General features: G+C 35.8%; 1 protein-coding gene across 1 annotated transcript; it reads right to left on the bottom strand.

Moving 5' to 3' along the window:
• Positions 1-3,465: 3,465 nt before the first annotated feature.
• LOC131159790 (probable WRKY transcription factor 35) lies at positions 3,466-6,903 on the bottom strand. The gene is made up of 3 exons (XM_058114962.1): positions 5,986-6,903; positions 4,780-4,923; positions 3,466-4,196 (listed from the first exon to the last, which is right to left on the bottom strand). Exons 1-3 carry the CDS (start codon positions 6,543-6,545, stop codon positions 3,557-3,559), a joined length of 1,344 nt encoding a protein of 447 aa, XP_057970945.1. The 5' UTR covers positions 6,546-6,903; the 3' UTR covers positions 3,466-3,556.
• Positions 6,904-23,183: the final 16,280 nt, after the last annotated feature.

The raw sequence follows: 23,183 nt of genomic DNA, 5'->3' as shown, positions 1-23,183 counted from the left end.
GCAAAATATTGCATGTGAAAGAAAAAAATCTTCAGACAAGACAGTTCATAAAAAATTTCTTTTCAATAAGCATGATAAAATTTCCTTATTTTTTCTAGTTTCTTATTTAAATAGAGTTTTCAACATTAGTCAAATTGTTTAATAATATCATTTTATAAAATGATTAATTTAAAAAAATTTAGTGGCAGTAGATGCTCCACTAAGGTCTGGAGTTCACTATTAGGTATAATTTGTGGTGAGATATGACTTGGGTTGGCATAAGCATACGTTTCTTTAATCTATATGTGTGCAGAGAGAGATACTTAAAAGTAAAAAGGGTATTATGGATATTTCATTATATGTTGAAACTATTATAAAATGTGAAGCTCAAAAATATTAGGTACTTACTGTCTTTCATTAAGTTAGATACTATTGTTAGAAATATCATAAGTAATTTCTTTATTTTACTCTTTTGATTAAGAAAATTTATTCTTGAAGTACCCACAAATTTAAGTGTTTTTTTGTTGGTGGTTCTTTTACGTGAGATTACAGTATCTTTCAATAACAAAAGATTTAGAAATCTATGAAGGAGAGAGGAATCAAGCTTCCCTGTTGTAGATATAAGTGATATGTAAAAACAATACTCTTATCGTGTTATGCGATAGTTAGTATTTAAGAATATTTAGTTGACTACTTGTATGAGTTATATATATGTTTCATTAATAAGAAATGTATGTTTTGTTAATGCTTTAATTTTCAAATAAAATTTAACTCATTTACACGGAGAAAAGTGACGTATAATTTCGTGATTTGTGAAATTAAATCTTGTGATGTGATGCTAAATGTTTACAAATAGCTAGGGATGTATAATTAGTTCTGTAATTGTGTATCAAACTCATATTATAGATGTAAAAATCAAAATATAAACTAAATATGAATCTCTTAATAGTCAAGATACTATATATATATATATTATTTGAGCTCAAATAAGATATCATATTTTAATTAGCACGATCTCTTACAAAAGATGTCAATTATTGACATTGTCTATAGTTGTAGAAATAATAAAAGGAGATTTTGGTAGCTTTATTGCATGTAGTTATATCGAACACCTCATCTGATAATGCTTCATCACCACTTGGGCATCAAATTTGGAAATTCAATCGCTTTTTTTTATAGGATCCATATAAAACCATGAAAAAGTAATTTCAACTGTTGAATTGAAAGATTATTTATACTTAATTGGCAGATCATGGGGCTTGACTAACACAATCAAAGTTAGAAAGTACTTAGAAAAAATAATTAAAAATAGAAATGATAATTTGACCATCTTAACCTTTCTACTCATGCCCCATCCAATCAATAATTAAGAATAAGATGAGCTCTCAATTTGATGGTCTAGAGTGCTCTTCATAATCAATCTCATCTGAGCCCCACCAATTAAAAGGACAAAAGCTAGAGATGGCAGTAAACTAAACTTGGTGCCGCCCAAATATTAATTAAGGAAAAGAGGGTGGACTCCTAACCATTTCTTTAATATAGCATATTTATTTTTCAGTTTGGCTGCTTAAAAAGTTATTGAGTCACATATAGATTCTCACATAGTTCTAGCATGATTTTATTTATATTGCTAGTCATATTGCAAGCTATAGGAATGAAGAAAACACTGTTTTGAGGAGGAGAAAAAAAAAACCCAAACACGAAGTGTACAAAAAGAGTGAATATTTTTTATTTTTGAATGAACCAACAAGCAGGAAATTCTAACTACTATGCAAATGGATTTCAATTGACTAATTATCTTGGGTGCAAAATAGCCTATCCATAGTTTACTTGGTTCCCTAGAGCTTTTTGTTATTTTCTGCCATTCCACTTTGCCAAATTAAACTTCAGTTGATTGCTTCCAAATCCTTTTTAATGTTAATTTTTTGAAAGAATCAGTTGAATTTATAAAATTCGAAAATTTTGTTAATGTGCTTATTTTGACTAAATTTCTAGAACAGTTGTTAGAAGAAATATTTTAGTCAATGCTGGAACAGTTAAAGAGATAACCTAACTATTTAATGAAAAAAAAACTAAGAATGGTGAGAAAATATTCATTGTCTTTTGAAAACCTTTAGAAAATATTTTAAAACTTGAAACAAGTCTAAAATTTCCAAATAAGGCAGTTCTTAATTAAAATGTATGTCATACAATTCCAATATATATAGTTCCTAATAACAAAATATAAGGCTCCAAACAAAGAGACTTTTAATTTATTATATATTGGCCTCCTGATTCTTGCTGTATCAAAATTTAGGGTGATTTTAAGCAAAGAATTTACTTTTTAAAGGATGACTTGTGGATCTAACCATCCATATATGAACTTGTTGTACATGAATAATAATAATAATAATAATAATAAAATTGAATAAATATGAACATTTCCTTCGGTCCAGCAAGCTGCTCTACATATCATTTGCGTGGATTTCAAAACTATGCATAAACTAAAGGCCTGGTGTGAAATTCCAAGCAAGAGATAGTGATGCTCTAAAATATGTCTTAGTTAACTGGAAGCTTAATTATATAGTTATATTTAAAGTCAGATAGCATTTTAAATATATTTCATCCATGTATGTGCAGAGATAGCCGTCAGCATGCATGTAAAATGACAAAATACCAGCGTCATGCTGGCACTCATTTCATCCAATGAATACAGGATACAAAACAATATAAAAAGACTGAATCGATAGTCTGTTTGTTTCATAAATATTAAACAATCCTTTAATAGAGAAAACACTTGAAGTAAATATTCTAAACACAAATTGGACAGACTCTTAATAAGAAACAGAAAGCTGAGGAACCCAAAGCTTATATTTTTTCTTCTTCTTCCTTTTTACGTATCCCCAGAAGATGCTGATAAAAAAGTCAAGAGCTTTTGTAATACATATTTTGTTTTCTTCCCCTTCTTGGCTTTAATCCATCTTCTCAATCTTCTTACTTCTCGGCTGATTAAATTAACTACCCACCCGCACCCGCAGATATATATATTTAAACCATGGCTAATTTCTTTTCAAATTAAATACCCACACGATCATCACCAAAGCTGGTGGCTTGAATAATTTTTCCCACTTGGAAAGATGAGATGAAGTGTAAAAGAGTCCATTCTTAAATCAATCTCCTCAATGAGCTTTCTAGTCATGTCTGTTGGGTGTACTTGTTTTAACTGTAGAAACCTTCTGTTCCTCAGCTTTCTGTCCCATCCACTAATATTCCAAAGAGGAATGTGGGACTCATGGGTCTGCTCCCAATCAACCAGCACTCTCTTTTACTTTTTCCCCTAATCTCCTCACTGTAGTTCTGGTAAATAACAAGAACAAAAAAAGAGATAACTAGCTAGCTAGCTATAGTAGTAATCTAGCGCTTCCCTCCAGTACTCCATCCATCCTCAAACATTGTATAAAATGGCAGTAAGACAGATCAGTTATAATGGCTAGCAAGATAGCTGCATGCAGAAAATTAACTCTCTCCATTGATATAAATGTATCTTGTTATATATATAGGGTACGGTGGATTGCATGTTTGAAGGGCTTTATTCTAATTATAAACCCCTCTTGGCTTCTCCAAATGATGAGCTGTTAGTGTGTCCTGTCCAGCCAAAGAGGCTGAATGGATCCATGCCAGTACCCTTGCTTTCTTTCCCCTCATGATCTTCCTCAAAGCCCTCTGTAAACAGCAGATTACTCAGTGGGTCAGCCTCTATTTCTCCCAAATCTGCAAAGAAGTCCTCTGGCTGGTGGTTAGACTGATCAGGCAGTGCTGGCCTGTAACTAGTCTGGGCAAACCCTTCACCAAATTCTCCATCCTCCATCTCCAAATATTGCTTCTCTACTTCTCCCATTTCCTCTTTAACTGCTGATGCACTACATGAGAGAATATGATCAGAAGCATTAACACCGCTGTTGTGCTCCTCATCCTTTTGATTATTATTCATAATATCTTCCTTTTGGTTTGAATTAGTCCTTTGAGGGTCGAAGCCTGGGTTACTGGTAGTTTTTGAAGCAGCATTGGTTTTTGATGGCTGAGATCTGGTGGAGCCGGCGAGCGCGTTTCTTTGGGTTGGCCATGGATGGTTGTGCTCAGAAGTGTAGGTGATGACCAGCATGTTGGGATCGGTTCGGCTCCGCTCCACTTGTTTCCTTGCAGAGCAACCCTTCGAGCTGCTGCATCTATAGTAGCCCCTGGATGGTTTTAAAATTAAACCTTTACATGTCAACGTACCAACATTTCTCCCAAAACATATATAAGACAGGTCGACATATATCCAACATCCAGTGGCCTTGGCTCCATCTGTTTTATCAAATTATGCCTATATATCTATATGCCTATTTGGTTACAAATATTTAATATCGAATTACAAACAGCAAATACCATGTAAGCAAATATATCATTGATATATACTTAAGTACAGTAGTACTAGTGCTCATGGAATTGTAAATCTACATATATATGTTTTTCACTGAGATGCATGATCATTAATAGTCACTCCTGCTGCCACTACAGTAGTGTTCGCATTTTCTACTAAATCATTTCAAGGTTAAGTAATATTAATTTCCCATCTGTTGAAGAAGTCAGAAATTTCGTTTGGTTGCAATAATAGGAAGAAAACATGCGATATTTAATTGTATTCTTGCGAAGAAAACATAAGTTGAAAGTCTAATGGTAACTAATAGTTGTCACTTGTCAGAGCTAGGCGAGAAAATCTTCTGGCACTATATAGACACACGCACGCACGCACGCACACAAACACACACACATGCTTACCTTGGGTAAGGGGAGCCCTTGATGGGTTTCTGACCGTATTTTCTCCATGCCCACAGGTCAGATGGAACTACTTCCCCGCTACTAGGTCTGCTGTTAGCAGGTGCTGGCGCTGGAATACAAACTACCTTCTTCGCCTGGCTCTTCCTGCATATATATGCATATGCATATTTATGAAGTCCAATAATTAAGTTAGCATAGAAGAAGAAGAAGAAGAAGAAGAAGAAGAAGAAGAGGAAGAGGAGGAGGAAGAAGAAGAAGAAGGTATAAAGATAACATCTTAGTCATTATTATTTTTTTCTCAGTAATATATTTTTCACCCAGTTGTGTTCTGATCATGATGATTTTACCCTTGTATACATTTATTGCTAGTAATTTGCTGGCCTGCTTGAGCAATTGAATTCGAAGCATTTCGAATTTGATCAACTTCAGAATACATATATAGTAATACTGCTGTTTCCCTGAGGCAAAAATTGTTTTCAGTTTCTACTTTTTGGCAGAAGTGTATGTTATATGTGGCTTAGTCTTGCTTTAAGAAAGATAAAGGGATAGCATGCATATTCTGAAGGCGATCCACCAATGGAAACCCATTTTGATGATTTCAGGTGATGAGCGTGGCAGAAAAGGTCCACATAACTACTACTGCACGAAAGTTAAGTCGGTGTGACTAGCTATTAGCATACCTTTTCTAGCTGATCAATTAAAAATTCATCAACACAATTTATATCATGTTACACTTAACTGGTTTTTTTGGCAGCTGGGAACAATCCTAGCTACCAGAAATCATATTTGGACTTCTCTTTGAAACCCTATTAATTTTCACTTGGCTTCTCTACATAGAACATGTCATCAACTAAACCCTATGTATATATCTATCTCATACCTTACATCTTTAAAACAAAAGCAAAATGAGCATAAACCCCATCTAGTATATCTCGGATCCTCCTCAACAATGTTGTACAGAAACCCAAAAGTTCCATAATTCATTCACTCAATTCCCATGATATATAGTCGTCACCAGTTCCTGCTTTTTGTGATGATCTGGGTATCTCATGAATCAAACTTTGCATTAATTCTACCAACGCATTAAATCAATCATTTTTATTTTCATTTTTGTTTTTGAGTTAACCAAAGCAATTATTTAAAAAACAAAAGAGAAAAAATAATTTTATATGAATATATGTATTTGCTTCGAAAGTTCGCACGCACCTTCGCTTGATACCCGGATTTCGGGGCGACGAGATCTGCACCCCTCCAGTGGCATCACCCAAGCAACTTCTGGGGGAGATGCTAGCAGTAACCAAGTCATTGGAAACCAACACCCCATGAGAATTTGTACTGCTGCCGCTAATTCCTATCGCGGCGGCGGCCGCGGATTCGCACGGCGAAACCGGCAGCTGGTGAGCGCCGACGTTGGGCGAGATCTGAAGCGTCCGCGAGAAAATACTAGTGCTGTTTCCGGTGCTATAATTGTTCCCGCTGGCTTCCTCAATTACACTGGCTTCCATCAGGTCTGCGGAATTGGGGCCCCTGAAGAAGCCAGAACTGGCGATGTCGAGCTCGTAGAGCAGCGGATCTCGCATGTTGGAGAAAGGGTCACCGAAATCATGATCTGTGGTTTCCATCAGGCTGGAGGGGAACTGCCAATCGGGTTGGGCCGAGGAGGCTTGGGCGGCGCCGCCGGCACCGATGGCTCCGCCGCTTGCTCGGACCACGTCAGCCAAATCGCCTTGGTAATTGTCCATTGGTTGAGGGAGGTAGCTACGCATGGCTGCATCTGGAGAAGAAGAGAATGAAGAGGAGTGCCATTTGAGTCGTGTGGTGTGACTTGCACCGAACAGACGTAGAAGACATACACTTGATTACGCTGTGGAAAGCTAAAATCGCCTGGGGAGATGGGTTTTGCTGATTAGAGAGCTGAAAACCAAACAGGCTCTGAAGGTTATTGAGACTGATGTTCTTGTCCAGAACAACCGAAGTGGTGAAAGAAAAATAGCTTAGAGAGAGAGAGAGGGAGTCGCTGACTTTTCATACAAAACAACTCTTCTCCATACGCAACAAGCAGAGAGAGAGAGAGAGAGAGAGAGAAAGAGAAAGAGATTTAAACGTTCAATGATTATTTTAATCAATTAGTTCTTGAGCTGGGCGAGGTTATAATATTGGGATCGAAGGGTCAAAATTTCTGCAGCTGTTTAGTTATTTTATTGGTCAGTTTTTCTTTAAAAAAAAAAATTAATTTACAAATATTAAAAGTTAGTGACAAAACAAGTGATGAGAAAGTAAAGAGGCGGCATGTAGCCGCATTTCTCGGCAAACGTTTCGAAACCGTGAAGGGGTGGGGGGCGGTGTTCGGCCCGTTTCGCTGTCGAATTTCAGTGACAGGAGACGGCCCGGGAGGGGAGGGGAGGGGTCAGAAGGGTAAGTTACACTTTCATATTCTTGGTTTTAATTAAATGCGGTCGCATTGGATAGTTTAGTTTTTATGGGAAAAACGGGAGCAGAGTGGGGGAGGGGGGTCTCGGAGTGGCATTCGCAGTATTTACGAAAGCTGTTTTGATGATCAACATCACTTCACAACGTGATGCACTTTGTTAGTATAAAAAAACAACATGAGAGTCACTTCTCCCCCTTGAAACGTGCAATCTTGTCGAACAGGACCGCATCCTGTGCCGAAGCCGCCACGTTCCTCCCCTCCATATCCCCCTAATTCCCATAACAAAAACATTAAGCTCTTAATTATTAACCTCATATATTGATGCTTTTAATTTTCATGAATAATTCTGTCCCATAAAAGTTCTTAGCTTTATAATTCAATGGAGGCTAAAAGGATCACCATTAAGTGTTTATTATAAATGGACTCAATTTTGATTATATATATATATATATATATATATATATGTGGCTGCCTAAAAGGTATTAATCACTCACTTCTCATTCTAGTTTTAGTCTTATTATTTGTGTGTTGGTAAGAAAAAAGAGGTTGATAATAATGTTAGAAGGAAACCTCTCAAAAAAGAAATTATCTTAACAGAAGTACATATGATATGAGACTTTAAACATCACTTTTGAGTTCTTGTATGTCTTATGGTTTATTAATTTATATCCTTCTATTAATCATCATGCTTACATTTATATGTTATATGATAAATATGTACTATATACAAACTACTCCCAAAAAAAAAAAAAAATTAGATGCATGTTACTTTGTAGAAACAATTTATTTGGTTGATTTTATTGAAAAAATTAATTAATTTCAAGAAATTTTCCAAAGCAATTTATGTGTCTATGAATTTATGGTCAAACGATTAAATAATTTGCATTTTAGAACTCTATGGAAAAACTTATTGTCAATTTTCAAAGTTATTAGATTATGTTAAATTAATTGCTTAAATTGATGGAGAATATGCATTTACTCGCATAAGAATGCTACAAGTTTGGAGGTCAAGTTTTAACCTCATCTTAAAGAACTTATAGTGAGTTTGAGGATGATGTATACTTTTAGTCATTTTATTGAAATTAGTGCATTGCACATGAAACTATTAAATGGTTAAACCCCACAAAACACATTTGTTAGTGATTATTATTAATTGTACTTTCTTTTTCCAACTCATTATGAAAGAAATCAAGTTCATCTTAAAATTTTGTAAGTTAAATTTGCATCATAGTTTTAAAAAAAAAAAAAATTAATGAAAATTTTAAAAATAATAATTTACTACATTCAATAATATATATATATATATATATATATATATATATATATATATATATATGACAAAAGAGAAACTCTTTATTTTATTTCTTATTAACACTTTACAAGGCTTTATAGCTAAAGGAGGTAGGGTATACAAAGGTAACTTAGGAAGTATACAAGGGTACAAGGGTAACTTAGGAAGATTATACTAACATCCTCCCTCAAATTCAAGGTAGTATTGAAGATGTCGACTGAAGTTTGCATACTAAAGCACGATGGCGACCAGGTGGATGAGCCTTTGTGAAGATATCAGTCAATTGATCAGTCGAGAGAACTGACAGAAGGCAAAGTGTCCCTTTCTAAAGATGATGACGCACGAAATGACAATCGATCTCGATGTGTTTGGTACGTTCGTGAAAAATATCATTGTGAGCGATTTGGACAGCACTATGATTGCCATAGTAAAGCGGAGTGCACGAGGGCTGAGGAACACCCATATCATGGAGAAGCCAGCGAAGCCAAAGAAGTTCAAAAGTTGTATCAAGAAGAGCCCGATACTCAGCCTCAGTACTAGAGCGAGCAACGACAGTCTGCTTTTTGCTTTACCAAGAGATAAGAGAGTCACCAAGTAGAAAAAGAAAACCAGTGGTAGACTGATGATTAGTAGGGTCCCCTGCCCAATCAGCATCTGAACAAACCTACAACGTCAAGGATGAATGAGAGGAAAAAAAAAAAGCCCATGAAATAGGGTTCCCTTCACATATCGTAAGATGCGAAGAATAGCTGCATAGTGAACGGAACGAGGAGCCGACATAAATTGGCTAACAAGGTGCACTGCATAGGTAATGTCTGGTCCAGTGACAGTAAGATAAATCAAGCTCCCAACAAGCTGTCGGTAACGAGTGGCATCGGGAAGGAGCCCCCCATCAGTAGGATGAAGTTTGATGTTGGGCTCCAGCGGACTATCAACGATCTTACAATTTGTGATACCGACACGTGTGAGAAGATCAGAAGCATATTTAGCTTTTGTCAAAAAGTAGCCATCAGAGGTAGGAGACATTTCTAAGCCGAGGGAGTAGCGAAGAGAACCGAGGTCTTTCATTTCAAACTGCTGACACAGAAATTGCTTAAGCTCATGATAGAAATATCATCACCAGTAATGATTATATCATCAACATAAAGTAGTAGAATAGTGATGTCAGTAGCTGTGTGACAGGTAAAAAGGGATGAATCATAAGAGCTAGAGGCAAACCCAAGTTGTGCAATAGTGGAGCTGAACTTGGCAAACCAAGCACGGGGAGCTTGCTTAAGCCCATATAAAGCATGGTGGAGATGACAGACCTTACCAAGAGGATGAGGATATCCTGGAGGGGGCTGCATATATACCTCCTCAGCCAAATCACCATGTAAGAAGGCATTCTTGACATGCATCTGAAATAAAGGCCATTGGCGAGCAGAGGCAATAGCCAAAAGTGAGTGAATGGAGGTAATACGAGCAACAGGGGCAAATGTCTCCTCATAATCAATGTCATATTCCTGAGTAAAGCCCTTTGCCACTAAAGCTTTGTGTCTTAGTTCAGAATCGTCGTCGTCGGAGTTCGTTTTCCCTTTATACACCCATTTGTTCCCAACTACAGTCTTTCTAGGAGGCGGGTCAACCAGGTCCCAAGTATGAGTTTTGTGAAGTGCGTCAAGTTCTTCAGACGTAGCTTGCTGCCAAACAGGAACAGAACAAGCTTCACGATAATTACGAGGCTTGCGAAGGGAGAAAAGAGTAGAAAAACAGTGATAATCACTAAGATAGGTAGGAGGTGCCCTTGCCCGACTAGAACGATGGACATCCAAATCAGAGGACTCAGGCATAGTGAATGCGATGACATGATCATCAGATAGGCCAGGTTCGGGAGAGGCAGACACGAAGTGATCACCTGATGAGCTGTCATGATCTGCATTAGATGAAAAATCAGGAGAGAGATTTATGGCAGGGTTAGTGAAAATGGGAGAGTATGAGGGACAATTAGAAGAAAATGGAGAGATACTAGTAAACATTTTGTGTTCCCAAAACTGAACATGTCGAGAGACTTGAAGACGCTTGGCTATGGGGTCGTAGCACCGATAACCCTTGTGTTTAATGGCATAACCAAGAAAGCAACAGAGACGAGAATGAGGTTCAAGTTTTGTATGTTCATGAGATGGGAGCAAAACAAAGCAAGTACAACCAAATACTTTGAGAAGAGAATAATCAGGTGCCTTTCAATAGAGAGCATTATATGGAGATTTATTGGAAAGAGTAGGGGTTGGAACCCGATTAATAGTGTAAACAGCGGTAAGAGTAACTTCTTGCCAAAAGGATTCTAGGATGGATGCAGAGAAGAGTTGAGAGCAAATAGTGTCAAGGACGTGGCGATGCTTACGTTCAACATGACCATTCTGTTGGGAGGTGAATGGATAGGATCGATGGGATAAGGTGTCGGCATCGTGAAGTTCTACAATGAAAGGAGTAGAAGTATATTCCAGGGCATTGTCGGACCGAAAGATTTTAATGGTGCGATTAAACTGAGTTTTAATCATTTGCTTAAATTCATGAAAAATAGCAAGTAACCTAGTGCGATCATGCAAAAGATAAATCCATGTATACCGAGAGTAATCATCAATAAAAATAACAAAGTAACGAGACCCGCCCTTAGTGGGGACCAGAGCAGGTCCCCAAATATCAGAATGAACCAAATCAAAAAGTGTAGAAGACAAAGAATTACTTTCACTAAAAGGTAAAGCTTTCTATTTCACAAGTTGGCAAGGCATACAATCAAAAGGTTCAAACTTAACATTTCCTAAGCAACCACTAGAAGCTAAAGACTGAACACAAGATAATGAGGTATGACCGAGACGAGAATGCCAAACACAGGAAGACACTACAGTAGAAAGAGATGGAAGAGAACACAAAAAAGGCAAATGCAGAGACGTGAGCTCGAAAAGGTGACCAACTTTACACTCGATCCCAACAAGTTGGCCCATCTTCGGATCCTGGACATCACAACCTTTGTGAGAAAATGTTAAGATCAAACCACTTTCAACAAGTTGACCAACAGAAAGGAGATTGAGAGACAAGTTAGGCACAACATATGTGTTAGGGACAGAAAAAGTAGGAGTAGAAATATGACCAAGATGACTAACAAACATATGCGAACCATTAGCAGTATAAATTAAGAAAGCGGGATTTAAAGACTGCTTATGCATCACTAAAGAGGAATCAAAGGTCATATGATTGCAACAAGCATAATCAAAAAACCAAGGTGTAGAGGTACTTGTGGAGACTGATAAGGCAGTAGAAGTGCGGGAGAGAACCTGGGTGATAATTGCCTCAAGGTCAGCTGCAGAAAGAAACGACAAAGGAGGTGTAGAAGATGGAGCAGAAACGAAGGAGCTGGTGGAGACAACAACAACAGGCCTGGAAGAGGAAGATGCTTTAGCCTTGAGAGCATCCCTAGCATCCTTGGCCTTCTTCTTAGGACAATCGGAAATACGGTGACCATCTTCCTTACAATAGTGGCATTGGCCATTGAAACGAAACGGTCTAGAGAGCAGAAAGATAAGGCAGTAGAAGTGCGGGAGAGAACCTAGGTGATAATTGCCTCAAGGTCAGCTGCAGAAAGAGATGAAAAAAGAGGTACAGAAGATGGAGCAGAAACGGAGGAGCTGGTGGAGACAGCAGCAACAGGCCTGGAAGAGGAAGATGCCTTAGCCTTGAGAGCATCCATAGCATCCTTGGCCTTCTTCTTAGGACAATTGGAAATACGGTGACCATCTTCCTTACAATAGTGGCATTGGCCATTGAAAAAGCATGGTCTAGAAGAAGCAACGGTCGTAGCAGGAGTAGAGGAGCTAGATGGAGCAGTAGCCAAGATCATATCGGTAGAATGAACCTGACGAGTCTGTCGTCTTGTCTCCTAAAAAATGAGCTCTACAAGAGCAATCTCAAGTGTAAGAAGAGGAGATTGATGTAACAAAGACGCTCGAGTATTCTCAAATTCATCCCGGATATGCATTATAAAGTATAGAAACTGACAACGATCCTGATATGCAGCAAAAAGCTTAATTGACTGCTCATAAAAAAAAAAGCAGGGTTAACATGAGAAAGCTGATCCTAAATGCCTCTAACCTAAGCATGAAACTCGGAAATAGACTGTCCAGGTTCCTGATGCATCTAAGAAAGCCTAGTTTCCAACTGAAATTCGAGAGCAGAATCACTGCCACAGTTGTATCGTTTGGACAAAAAAATCCTAAGCAAGTTTGGCATTACAAAACTTAGGAAGTAGACTCTGAATAGTAGGAATTGATGTATTAATAAACCAGGAAAGGATCTTACTGTGAGTACTTTCCCATTCATAAAGAGCCTTATCAAACTCCTCTGTGGATTGTGTGGCAGTTTTGGTGGGTTTTGGTTTTGTTCTAGTGACAAAACGCCATAATCGCCGACCAATAAAAAAAACTGACATTTGTTGAGCCCATGCATTGTAGTTGGAGCCATTCAAAACAATCTCAATAGGGTGAGCAACATCGGTGAAAGACGCTTTAAAAAAAAAAATGCAAGGACAATATTGGAAAATTTGAAGCATAGTAAAGAGAGTAGGAATTATAGCAGCTTTTCCATCTTTTTTTTATTTTATTTTATTTTTTATAGTGTGCTTTTATGGGAGAGGAGAATTAAAAATATTTTGGAAAGTGGAATCACAGTAAAGAGAGAAGGGCACTTCTCTGGTGTCAGGAGGGTTGCTGTGGACCACAGTCGGCCGTGTGGAGGGACCACCAGAAGGTGTAGCAATGGAACCAGTGCTGTTGCTGCCGGAGAGACGAAGCCGATGAGACGATGCTGATAGATGAGAGAAGCAAGATCACCGGAGAATCAAGAATGCCAAAGAATCAAGAACGTCGCCAGAGAATCAAGAAGGAGAGTGGCAGCAGCAGTGTCCGTGAGACGGCAGAGAACTGAGACGATGCCGGAGAAGGAGAAACAGAGGTGAGCGGCGAACGAAGAGACCACGAACAGACCATGACCACGATGAGTGCAGAGAGACCGAGACGGGGATGGACTGAGAGGGTGACAAACCAAAAGACCACAACGTGCATGAGAGAGCAGCGACGATAATGACAACACCGAGAAGCAAAGGGAACACTGAGAGGGAGCCAGAGGATTGACGAGGGGAACTGTTGTGGTTGCCGAAAACCAGAAGGAGAGCTAAAGCGGACTGCGGCGGCGAAAAAAAATTAAAGAACCCTAGGCTCTGATACCATGACAAAAGAGAAACTCTCTATATTATTTCTTATAACACTTTACAAGGCTTTATAGCTAAAGGAGGTAGGGTATACAAGGGTAACTTAGGAAGATTATACTAACAATATATATATATATATTTAATTTGGAGTCTAGTCCTCAACTACATAGCAGAAAGTAGCTTAATTCATAAATCCCAACCCATACCCTTTTTACATTCAATTTTGTAGACACCTATTACCTTTACTGTAATCCCAAGAGAAGGGGGGGGGGGGTGAATTGGTATTTTAAAATTTATCCCCTAGGTCAATTAACCAGCAGTAGTATTACACAACCCTAGGGTCAATCTAGTGTAGATATAAAATAAATCAATATATATGTGCTGAAATTAAATTACACAAGTAGCTAATTACGCGTGCAAGGTAAAGCAGGTAAAGATAGGTAATACCAAATATATTATCGAGGTTCGACAAACTGCCTATGTCCCCGCCTTGACTCACAAGCACAAGGATTACACCAAGGCTCACTTTACGGGTGGAGCGGCACCAAAATACAATCAGGTCAAATTAACACAGGGCCGACTTCAACCTTTTACAACCAATCCTTCCGGTCTAGATTAACGCCCCCTCAGACCACACCTCGAAGACAACAGAATCACAATACAGAATGTACACAAATTATATGTTTCTCAATCAAGCTGATTTGCACCAGTATAATCAACATATACCAATAATGTAAGAACTATAAGCTCAGATGTATATGTGTGCAAACAATACTCAGAGTAATGTCTATATTCAATCACACACAAGAGTGTATCAACAAGCTAATATTTGAAACTATGTATAGATGAAAATATCAATCACAATTTAGGGTTTCAAAGTTTTCTATCAAGAGTAATCATAATATCTCAAAAATATTTTCTCAATAATCAAGCACAAAGGGATATTCAAAAGTAGGCTTGTGAAAATATTTTCGCACACTCAAAAAGACAAGCTCAATAAGTCTTGCAATGAAGATGTAAAGACTCACTAGCTATAAGATTTTTCCCACACACAGATTTATTAAATAAAATCGGGGGACAAATTTTTACTCAACTCTCAATATGAAAATCAAACAACAACAATGCTATAAGATTTTCTCGCAATGTATAATCACTTAAATAACTCTCACAAGGTTTGATTTAGCAAAGGAATGAGTGTGTGAGAGAGTATAGGCTTTGTATTTCGCAAAAAGGTTCTAAAAAATACAGAGAATATTTTTCTAATCGGATTGCTAATTACGTACTAATCTGAGCAAATGAATTCATATATATATATATATATATATATATATATATATATATATATATATAGGGCCTAAATTATAATCGTTGGGGATACATAAGGAATAATTAATTTTGTTTTAAATGAGTTTAAGAAAATTAACCCAGTTTAACCCCAATTAACCATAGTAAAATTTAAGCCAACCTGAGAGTTTTAGTCGACTGAGCCATAGGTTCAGTCACCCGAACAAACACAAACAGAAAAGGTAATTTTTGAAGTTCGGGGTGCCTGAATGAGGGTTCAGTTTGCTAACCAAGGCGATTTTCCAATTTGTCCGAGGTTTGGTCACCTGGTCTTAAGTTCGGTCTACTAGAACATTTGGTCACCTGGGGGGTATTTTGAACATAAAGTTTAGGTGCGTGAGTTGTTGGAAAAAGTTAGGGTTTGTGTTTGGTCAACCATGGACACTCAGTTCATTCTGAGTTCGGTCGCCCAAAGGCAGGTCATTTTTTACCATTCAATGGTTCGGTCGACCAAGGTGTTTTTGAACACCAAGGTTCGGTCTCCCGAAACCCTAATAACTTAGCACCTTAAGTCATGTTTTAATTCAATAAGTTCCCCTGATGGTATGTGATAATGGGGACTATCCTAAGTGTAAGTGCAAGGACCTATGGTCTTTCTAAGGTCTTTGAGCTTATTGGTTCCTACATGCATGATATGCATTAATTATTACAGACCTTTCCTACTTTACTATTACATACCCAAATTAAACTTAATATAAAATTACAAAAAGTGAATCTTCTGAGTCTTCTTTTGCTTCAAGCTAACATGTGCCATTATACAATCTTACTAATATGAACCTGAGCACAAACTTAATAGAAATTAAATACTAGAGTGTTTGTCATAATCAAGGCAGGGTATGACCTATAAGGTCAACATTCTCCCCCTTTTTTATGATGACAAATACATCATGCAAAAGTGGGTACAATCAAGAAAGGTTCCCTCTAATAATATGCATAATGAGAATTTTAAAGATTTAAAAGTTAAAACATTTTTCAAGTACTCAGTTTTGCCTTTTCTCCCTCTTTTGGCAACAACAAAAAGGGTCATGATAAATTTAAAGCATATAAGCAAGACATTGAGTATGAATCATTTAAATACAAGATCTGGTTGGAAAATTTTTTAGAAATTTCGGCAGCATGTCGTTTGAAAATAGAATATTTCCCAAAAATATCTATATGGAAATGACCTGATTGAGTTCAAATTTACAATTTATCCACAACTAACAACTCAAACAGTCCAGTATAATCAAAATAGAAAACATAAGTATAACTATCAACATGCAAGAGACATGATAGTCATGCATTCCAAAACAAAAGCATATTAATAAAGTATAAAGTAATGATAGATTTAAAGTTTTCAGAGCCATATATTTTCTATGTTAAGAAGCTCCCCCGAAGTTTGTGCACTCTATCAATTTTCTATGTGGCCTCTCTACTATGCATTAGACCTACCTCACGTCTAATTTGTATGAACCTATCTTCCTGAAGAGGTTTGGTGAAAATATTAGCCCACTGCTCATTTGTGCACACAAACTCAAGTGCCATATCTCCTTTTTGCGCATGATCACGAATGAAATGATGTCTAATCTCAATATGTTTGGTTCGTGAATGTGAGATAGGATTCTTTGAAATGTTAATTGCACTAGTATTATCACATTTAATTGAAACCGTATCATATTGCAATCTAAAATCCATAAGTTGTTGTTTCATATAAAGCGTTTGAGTACAACAACTTCCAGCCGCAATATATTTAGCTTCGATTGTGGATAAGGCAACTGAGTTCTGTTTCTTGGAGAACCAAGAAACCAAAGATTGTCTTAAACAGTGACAAGTACCGCTAATACTCTTCCTATCAACCTTAATACTTGCAAAGTCAGCATCAGTGTAGCTAACAATCTCAAATGTTGTATGCCTAGGGTACCATAAGCCTAATTCTACAGTTCCAACAAGGTACCTAAGTATTTTTTCATGGCTAACAGATGAAACTCCTTAGGAGTGATCTGAAACCTAGCACACATACACACACTAAACATGATATCAGGATGACTAGCTGTAAGGTATAGGAGACTACCAATCATGCCACGATATAATTTCATATCAACAGGGATGCCTTACTCATTTTTATCAAGTTTGGTGGAAGAACTCATAGGAGTACCAAGAATTTTACCATCTTCCATATTAAATTTCTTTAGCAAGTCCTCAATATATTTAGATTGGCAAATAAAAGACGCATATTTAGCCTGTTTAATTTGAAGTCCAAAGAAGAAACTCAGTTCATCTATTATGCTCATTTCAAATTCACTTTGCATGCATTAGGAAAACTCATTACACAAATCATCATTAGTTGCTCCAAAAATAATGTTGGCCTAATAAGGCTTATAATTCTTATTTTGATGATAACAAATCAAATGATATATTTAATATGTTTCAAGTAAAAGTGTTCAGGAAAATAACAGAGCTCAAGTGTATAAGAAAGTTCATGGATTACAAAGAGCGTGAAGAATGAAGTCATATTGTGAAAAGCTCAAAGGAAAAAATGCAACTACAAAGATGGTGGAAGAACAAGTTTTGAAGACTAGATTATACTTTTAAGGATATTCTCAAATCTAAGTACTTCAAAGTAAATCTTAAGTATAAAGAAATTTGAAGCTCATAAAAATTCAAAAATATGTTTTTATATATATACTCTAAAGAATATTTCTTAAATCCATAAAAAGAAAGGGTTTAAGAAAAGAAAATTTTTTTTGAAATGATGAAGTTTTTAAACATATTTATTTCAAAATATTTGGAAAATCAAAAATATATTTTTTAAACATATATACTCTAAAAAGTTTCTTTTTAATAAATAAAAAGGGCTTAAAAAGAGAAGATTTTTTAAACCATGTTTTTAAACATATTTATTTCAAAATATTTGGAAATGAATTTTAGGAATCCTTGGGAGTAATGGATGATTTAAAAAAAAACTCTATAAATAGTTCTAATCTCAAACATTTTAAATTAGAGAAAAGAAAGTACAAAGAAAGAGAGAAAGAACTTTGATGAAATATTCAAAAGAATTTTGAAATTGAGAAATCCTCTAAAGTTTCCAGATCAAGTGCTTTTCAACAATTTTTCTGATCCAGAGATATTCAAAGGCTTTTAGATCAAAGTAAGTTTTTTTTTTTTTAAAAGGTTTTAGATTAACTAATCTTCAAGTATTCAAAATTTTGTTTTCAAAGGATCTGAAATTCTTTTAAGATAAACTCTCTGATCTGAAATCGATTTACATTCTGAAATTAAGTTTTCCAACGATCAAAATTTTTATCTTCTTTGGAAAATTATTTGATAATCCATACCAAGTAATTGAGCTTGAAATTTCTTATATATAAATTACTTTGAGGTATAAAGTGAGCTGATTGGTGTATTAATTCACTCTGTTGTGAGAGTTCTCTTTTATACACATATTCCTTCGTTATCTTTCTTAAATGATACTGAGTTGTTGAATCGTTGAACCAAATAAGGGGTTGTTATTTGGAGAGGCGGGCTCTAGCCTAATTGAAGGAGTGCATTGTAAGTTGGTATTGTTCCACCAGGTAAAGGAACTGAGATAGTGAAAACCTTTGGTGTTTTTGCCAAAGGCGAGGACGTAGGCTGTGTTGAAGCCGAACCTCGTAAAAGCTCTTGTCTCCTTCTCTCTACTTTAATTTACATACTTTATTCGCTTTTGTTACAAAAATTTATGAGTTCAGGTTGTAGGATTTAAATTAAGTTCTTGATCAATAGAAAGTACGTTTTGATTAATCTTTTTCGGAAACGTAAAAGGGGAGTACGTTGATTAATTTGCGGAAATCTTAATCAAGAAAAGTGAATAATAAAAGGTTACAGGGAAAGCAACAGAAGCCTAAATGTTATTGATTGATTGATTACATTGATTGAATTATTATTTTAAATTCCAGTTTTCTTAAGTGTTGTTATATATTGTATTTTGCTGGGTTATTAAAATTAGAAAACTTAAAAATAAAATAAAATAAAAAGATTTCCAATTCACCCCCCTCTTGGGAAGCTATTCTTCATTTCATTTGGTATCAGAGCCTAGTTATAGAAATTCCTAACAAGAAACTATAAAAAGATCAAATGGCAAATATTGGAGTAGCACCTTTTGGTGAAGGACAATCCTCAACTCGTCCACCAATCTTTTGTGGACACAACTACACTTTTTGGAAAAAGAGAATGGAAATATATCTCCAACACATGGATTGAAAAGCTTGGGAGGTTGTCATGGATGGAAACCTTATTCCTTCTAAGTTAGTTGATGGAAAACATGTTCCAAAAGAAAAGAAAGACATGACCGACTCAGATTATAAAATGCTTCAAATTAATGCAAGTGCTACAAACGCATTATATTGTGCACCTGATGCAAATGAGTTTAATCGAGTCATGGCCTACAAAACCGCTAAGGAAATTTGGGATAAACTAGAGGTAACTTATGAAGGAACGGTTGATGTTAGAGACAATAGGATAGACATGTTAACAAGTGAATACGAAGCTTTTAAAGTGAATTCTGAAGAAACAATATCAAGCATGTATACCAGATTTACTCACATAATAAACTCTTTAAGTGCCTTAGGAAAAACCTATACTACATATGAAATGATCAGGAAAATTCTAAGAGGTCTACCTCCTATTTGGGAATCAAAGGCCAAGGCAATTATGGAAGGTAGAAATCTTAAAACTACTTCTTTGGATGAACTTATAGGTTCACTACTTACGTATGAAATGACACTAAAAGAAAGGAATCCTGAACCTAAAAATAAAAAATCCATAGCTCTAGAAGCATCTAACCATAGTTCTAGTGAAGAAGAAAGTGAAACAAGTGACCTAGATCAAGATGAATTGGCATTCATTACTAAAAGATTAGGAAAATTCGATAGAAGAAATAAAAGGTTTCCTAGAAAATTTTATAAAAAGAAAACTAAAAAAGGAGATACAAGTAGGAAAGAAAATAAAGGTAAGAATGAACCAATTTGTTATCATTACAAAAAGCCAGGGCATATTAAACCAGAGTGTCCACTACTCAAGAAAGACAAGAAGAAAAAGAAGGAAGCAATGAAAGCTACTTGGGATGATTCAAGCTCTAGCGAAACTGAAACTGAATCAAGTGAGCAAGAGATGGCAAATATATGCTTCATGGCAAACGATGAAGAGGTAAATTCTTATTACTCTTCAACAGAATCTCAAAATGTGTCTTGTGATGAATCATGTGATAGTTTGCCTCCTTATAAGGAATTACAAACTGAATTATTTTTACTACATAAAAGGTTTATAAAAGTGTCTAAAAGAAATATAACTTTGAAGAATCAGAATCAAGAACTGGTAAAGCAACTAGAATCATTCAAAGTTATTGAAGAAGAAAGAAATATTTATATTAAGAAGCTGGAAGACGAAATAAAACAAGAATTAGATAAAACTCATACAGATGGGTTGAATAAGAAAGATTTAGAAATAAATCAACTCAAAAAGATAGTTGAGGACAAAGAAAAGATTATCTATAACTTTACTAGAGGTAAAGAGAACTTTGAAAAAATGATCAGACAGCAAAGGCTTCATGGAAACAAAGAAGGAATAGGCTACAATGGTAAAACAAATAAAAGGAATAAAAAGCTATACATGGGATACTTTAACAAGGAAGCTATGTTCTATGCTAGCACTTCATCAAATAACAAACATGAACACACCACTTGCTATATGTGTAAAACTAAAGGTCATATAATGTTTAATTGTCCATTAAAGAGAAAATATGTTAAAGTCCAAGGAGAATGGAAGACAAATAGTGGAACTAATAGTAAAACAATAAAAGTCAAAAGAATTTGGGTTCCAAAAACTAACACTTAGTGTCCCTTATTATAGGTTTGCCTTAGGACAACAACGACAACAGAAAAATGGTACTTGGATAGCGGATGCTCAAGGCATATGACTGGTGACAAGACCAAGTTTACAACCTTAACACAAAAAGATGGGGGATACGTCACCTTCGGCGACAATGCCAAAGGTAAAATTGTTGGTATAGGTAAAATTGGTAAGGAACCTTCACTTACTATAGATAATGTGTTATTAGTAGAAGGACTAAAACATAATCTTTCAAGTATTAGTCAATTAAGTGATAAAGGGTTCGAAGTAATGTTCATGAAAGAAAAATGTGTCATCAAGAATCCCAAAAATAAAGAAACCGTGTTTATGGTTCATAGAATAAATAATGTTTATTGTATAAATCTTGAGAAAATAACAAATCAAAACATAACTTGTTTAGCAGTTATGAATGAAGAAAGTTGGTTATGGCATAGGAAACTAAGACATGCTAGCATGGACCTACTATCTAAATTAACTAAGAAAAACCTTGTAAAAGGATTACCAAATATTAAGTATGCAAAAGACAAGATATGTGATGCTTGTCAAAAGGGAAAACAAGTAAAAACAAGTTTTAAAAAAAAAAATTAATATCCACCAAAAGACCCCTAGAACTCCTACACTTAGACTTATTTGGTCCAACTAGAACCTTAAGTTTAGGTGGAAAACAATATGCTTTTGTAATAGTAGATAATTTTTCAAGATTTACTTGGGTAATATTCTTAGTAAACAAAGATGAAGCTTGCAATAAACTAATAACCTTATGCAAGAAACTACAAAATGAGAAAGGTTATAATGTAACAAGCTTTAGAAGTGACCAAGGAAGAGAGTTTAAAAATAAAGAAGTAGAAAAATTTTGTAATGAACATGGAATAACTCACAATTTTTCAGCATACTTGGACCTAAATAACTTTTAACATACTTGGAAAATATTTTTATGAGGTCAAAAATTATTTCAAAAAGGTTAGAATTATTTTTGGAATGAAAAGCACCAAAAAGGTGCATTAAGGTGCATTTGTCTCTATCAAAACCTCCTTATTTTAAAACGTGTTCGACATGAAAGTTGTAGGATTTTCTCTTAACTTTCATTTGACACCAAGCTCGTCAAATTTGAAGTTATACATAAAAAAGTATGACCAAAATACTGAAGAGTACTCGAAGCTGACAGCAACCGGTAGACTACCTGAACCAGGATGGGTGCCTAGGTGGTCAAGCTAGGCGACTGGCTGTATCCTGGCAGGCGAATGCCACCCTACTACCCCTACTGCTGCTTTAAAAATAACATGGTAGGCAACTGCCAGATTGTGGCAAGCGACTGCCACGAACAGAATTTAAAAAAAACCTCAACGGAAACATTTTTTAAATGGTTTGCTTGGGGCTCAAACTTTGTGAAAACTTGGGAAATACTCCAAGTCACTTGCGAACCAAGTTACATAGCTTTTAAAGTCTATAAATAAGCATAAAAGATCATTGAATCAATACACCAAGGATTCAAATTCAGCAAAAATTCAAAATCTTTCTCAATTGCTCTCAAATTCTCAAGGCTCTTTCTTGCTCTCAACTTGCACGAATTCAACTGAGTTTTTGTTGATCTTCTTCCACCGGAATTGTGCTACAAATTCTAAATATTTCAATCATTGAAAGAATTAATTGGTGATATACTTCATTGAGTTTCAAGTTAAATTCCATATTGTCATTTACTTTGAAGTATATTATAGTTCTGAATTGTTGTACTAATAAGCTCTTTTAGGAGCAAATTATTTATACACAAATATTTGATTTGTATCTTGTAGATTGACGATTCCAAGGGTTTTTTGGATCGTTGGCTAAGCAAGGGGATATTGCTTAGAGAGGCAGGCTCTAGCCTAGTTAAGGAGTGATTGGACGAGGGGATATCGTTTGGAGAAGGCAGACTCTAGCCTTAACCAAGGAGTGTTGTAAAGGTATTGTTCCTCCCATCAAAGGAACAGATTTAGTGAATCCTTTGGTGGTATGCCAAAGGCGAGGACGTAGGATGGGTATAAGTCGAACCTCATAAAAATCCCGGTCTCACTCTTTCTTTCCCTTTTTATTTTTAGCATACTTAAATTGTGTGGATGGTTTAAATTGGAAATCATATATACTACGTATATTTGGGAATCAAGTAAACTTAAAAGTTTAAATTTGATTTGGGTTGGGGAAACCAAAAGGGAGTACATTGGTTAAACCATATCTTACGGAAACCATATAGGAGTACG

The sequence above is a fragment of the Malania oleifera genome, chromosome 7 (genome assembly GCF_029873635.1).
Source record: "Malania oleifera isolate guangnan ecotype guangnan chromosome 7, ASM2987363v1, whole genome shotgun sequence".
In the NCBI taxonomy this organism is placed as follows: Eukaryota; Viridiplantae; Streptophyta; class Magnoliopsida; order Santalales; family Ximeniaceae; genus Malania; species Malania oleifera.
This window is presented reverse-complemented; position numbering and strand designations above follow the sequence as displayed.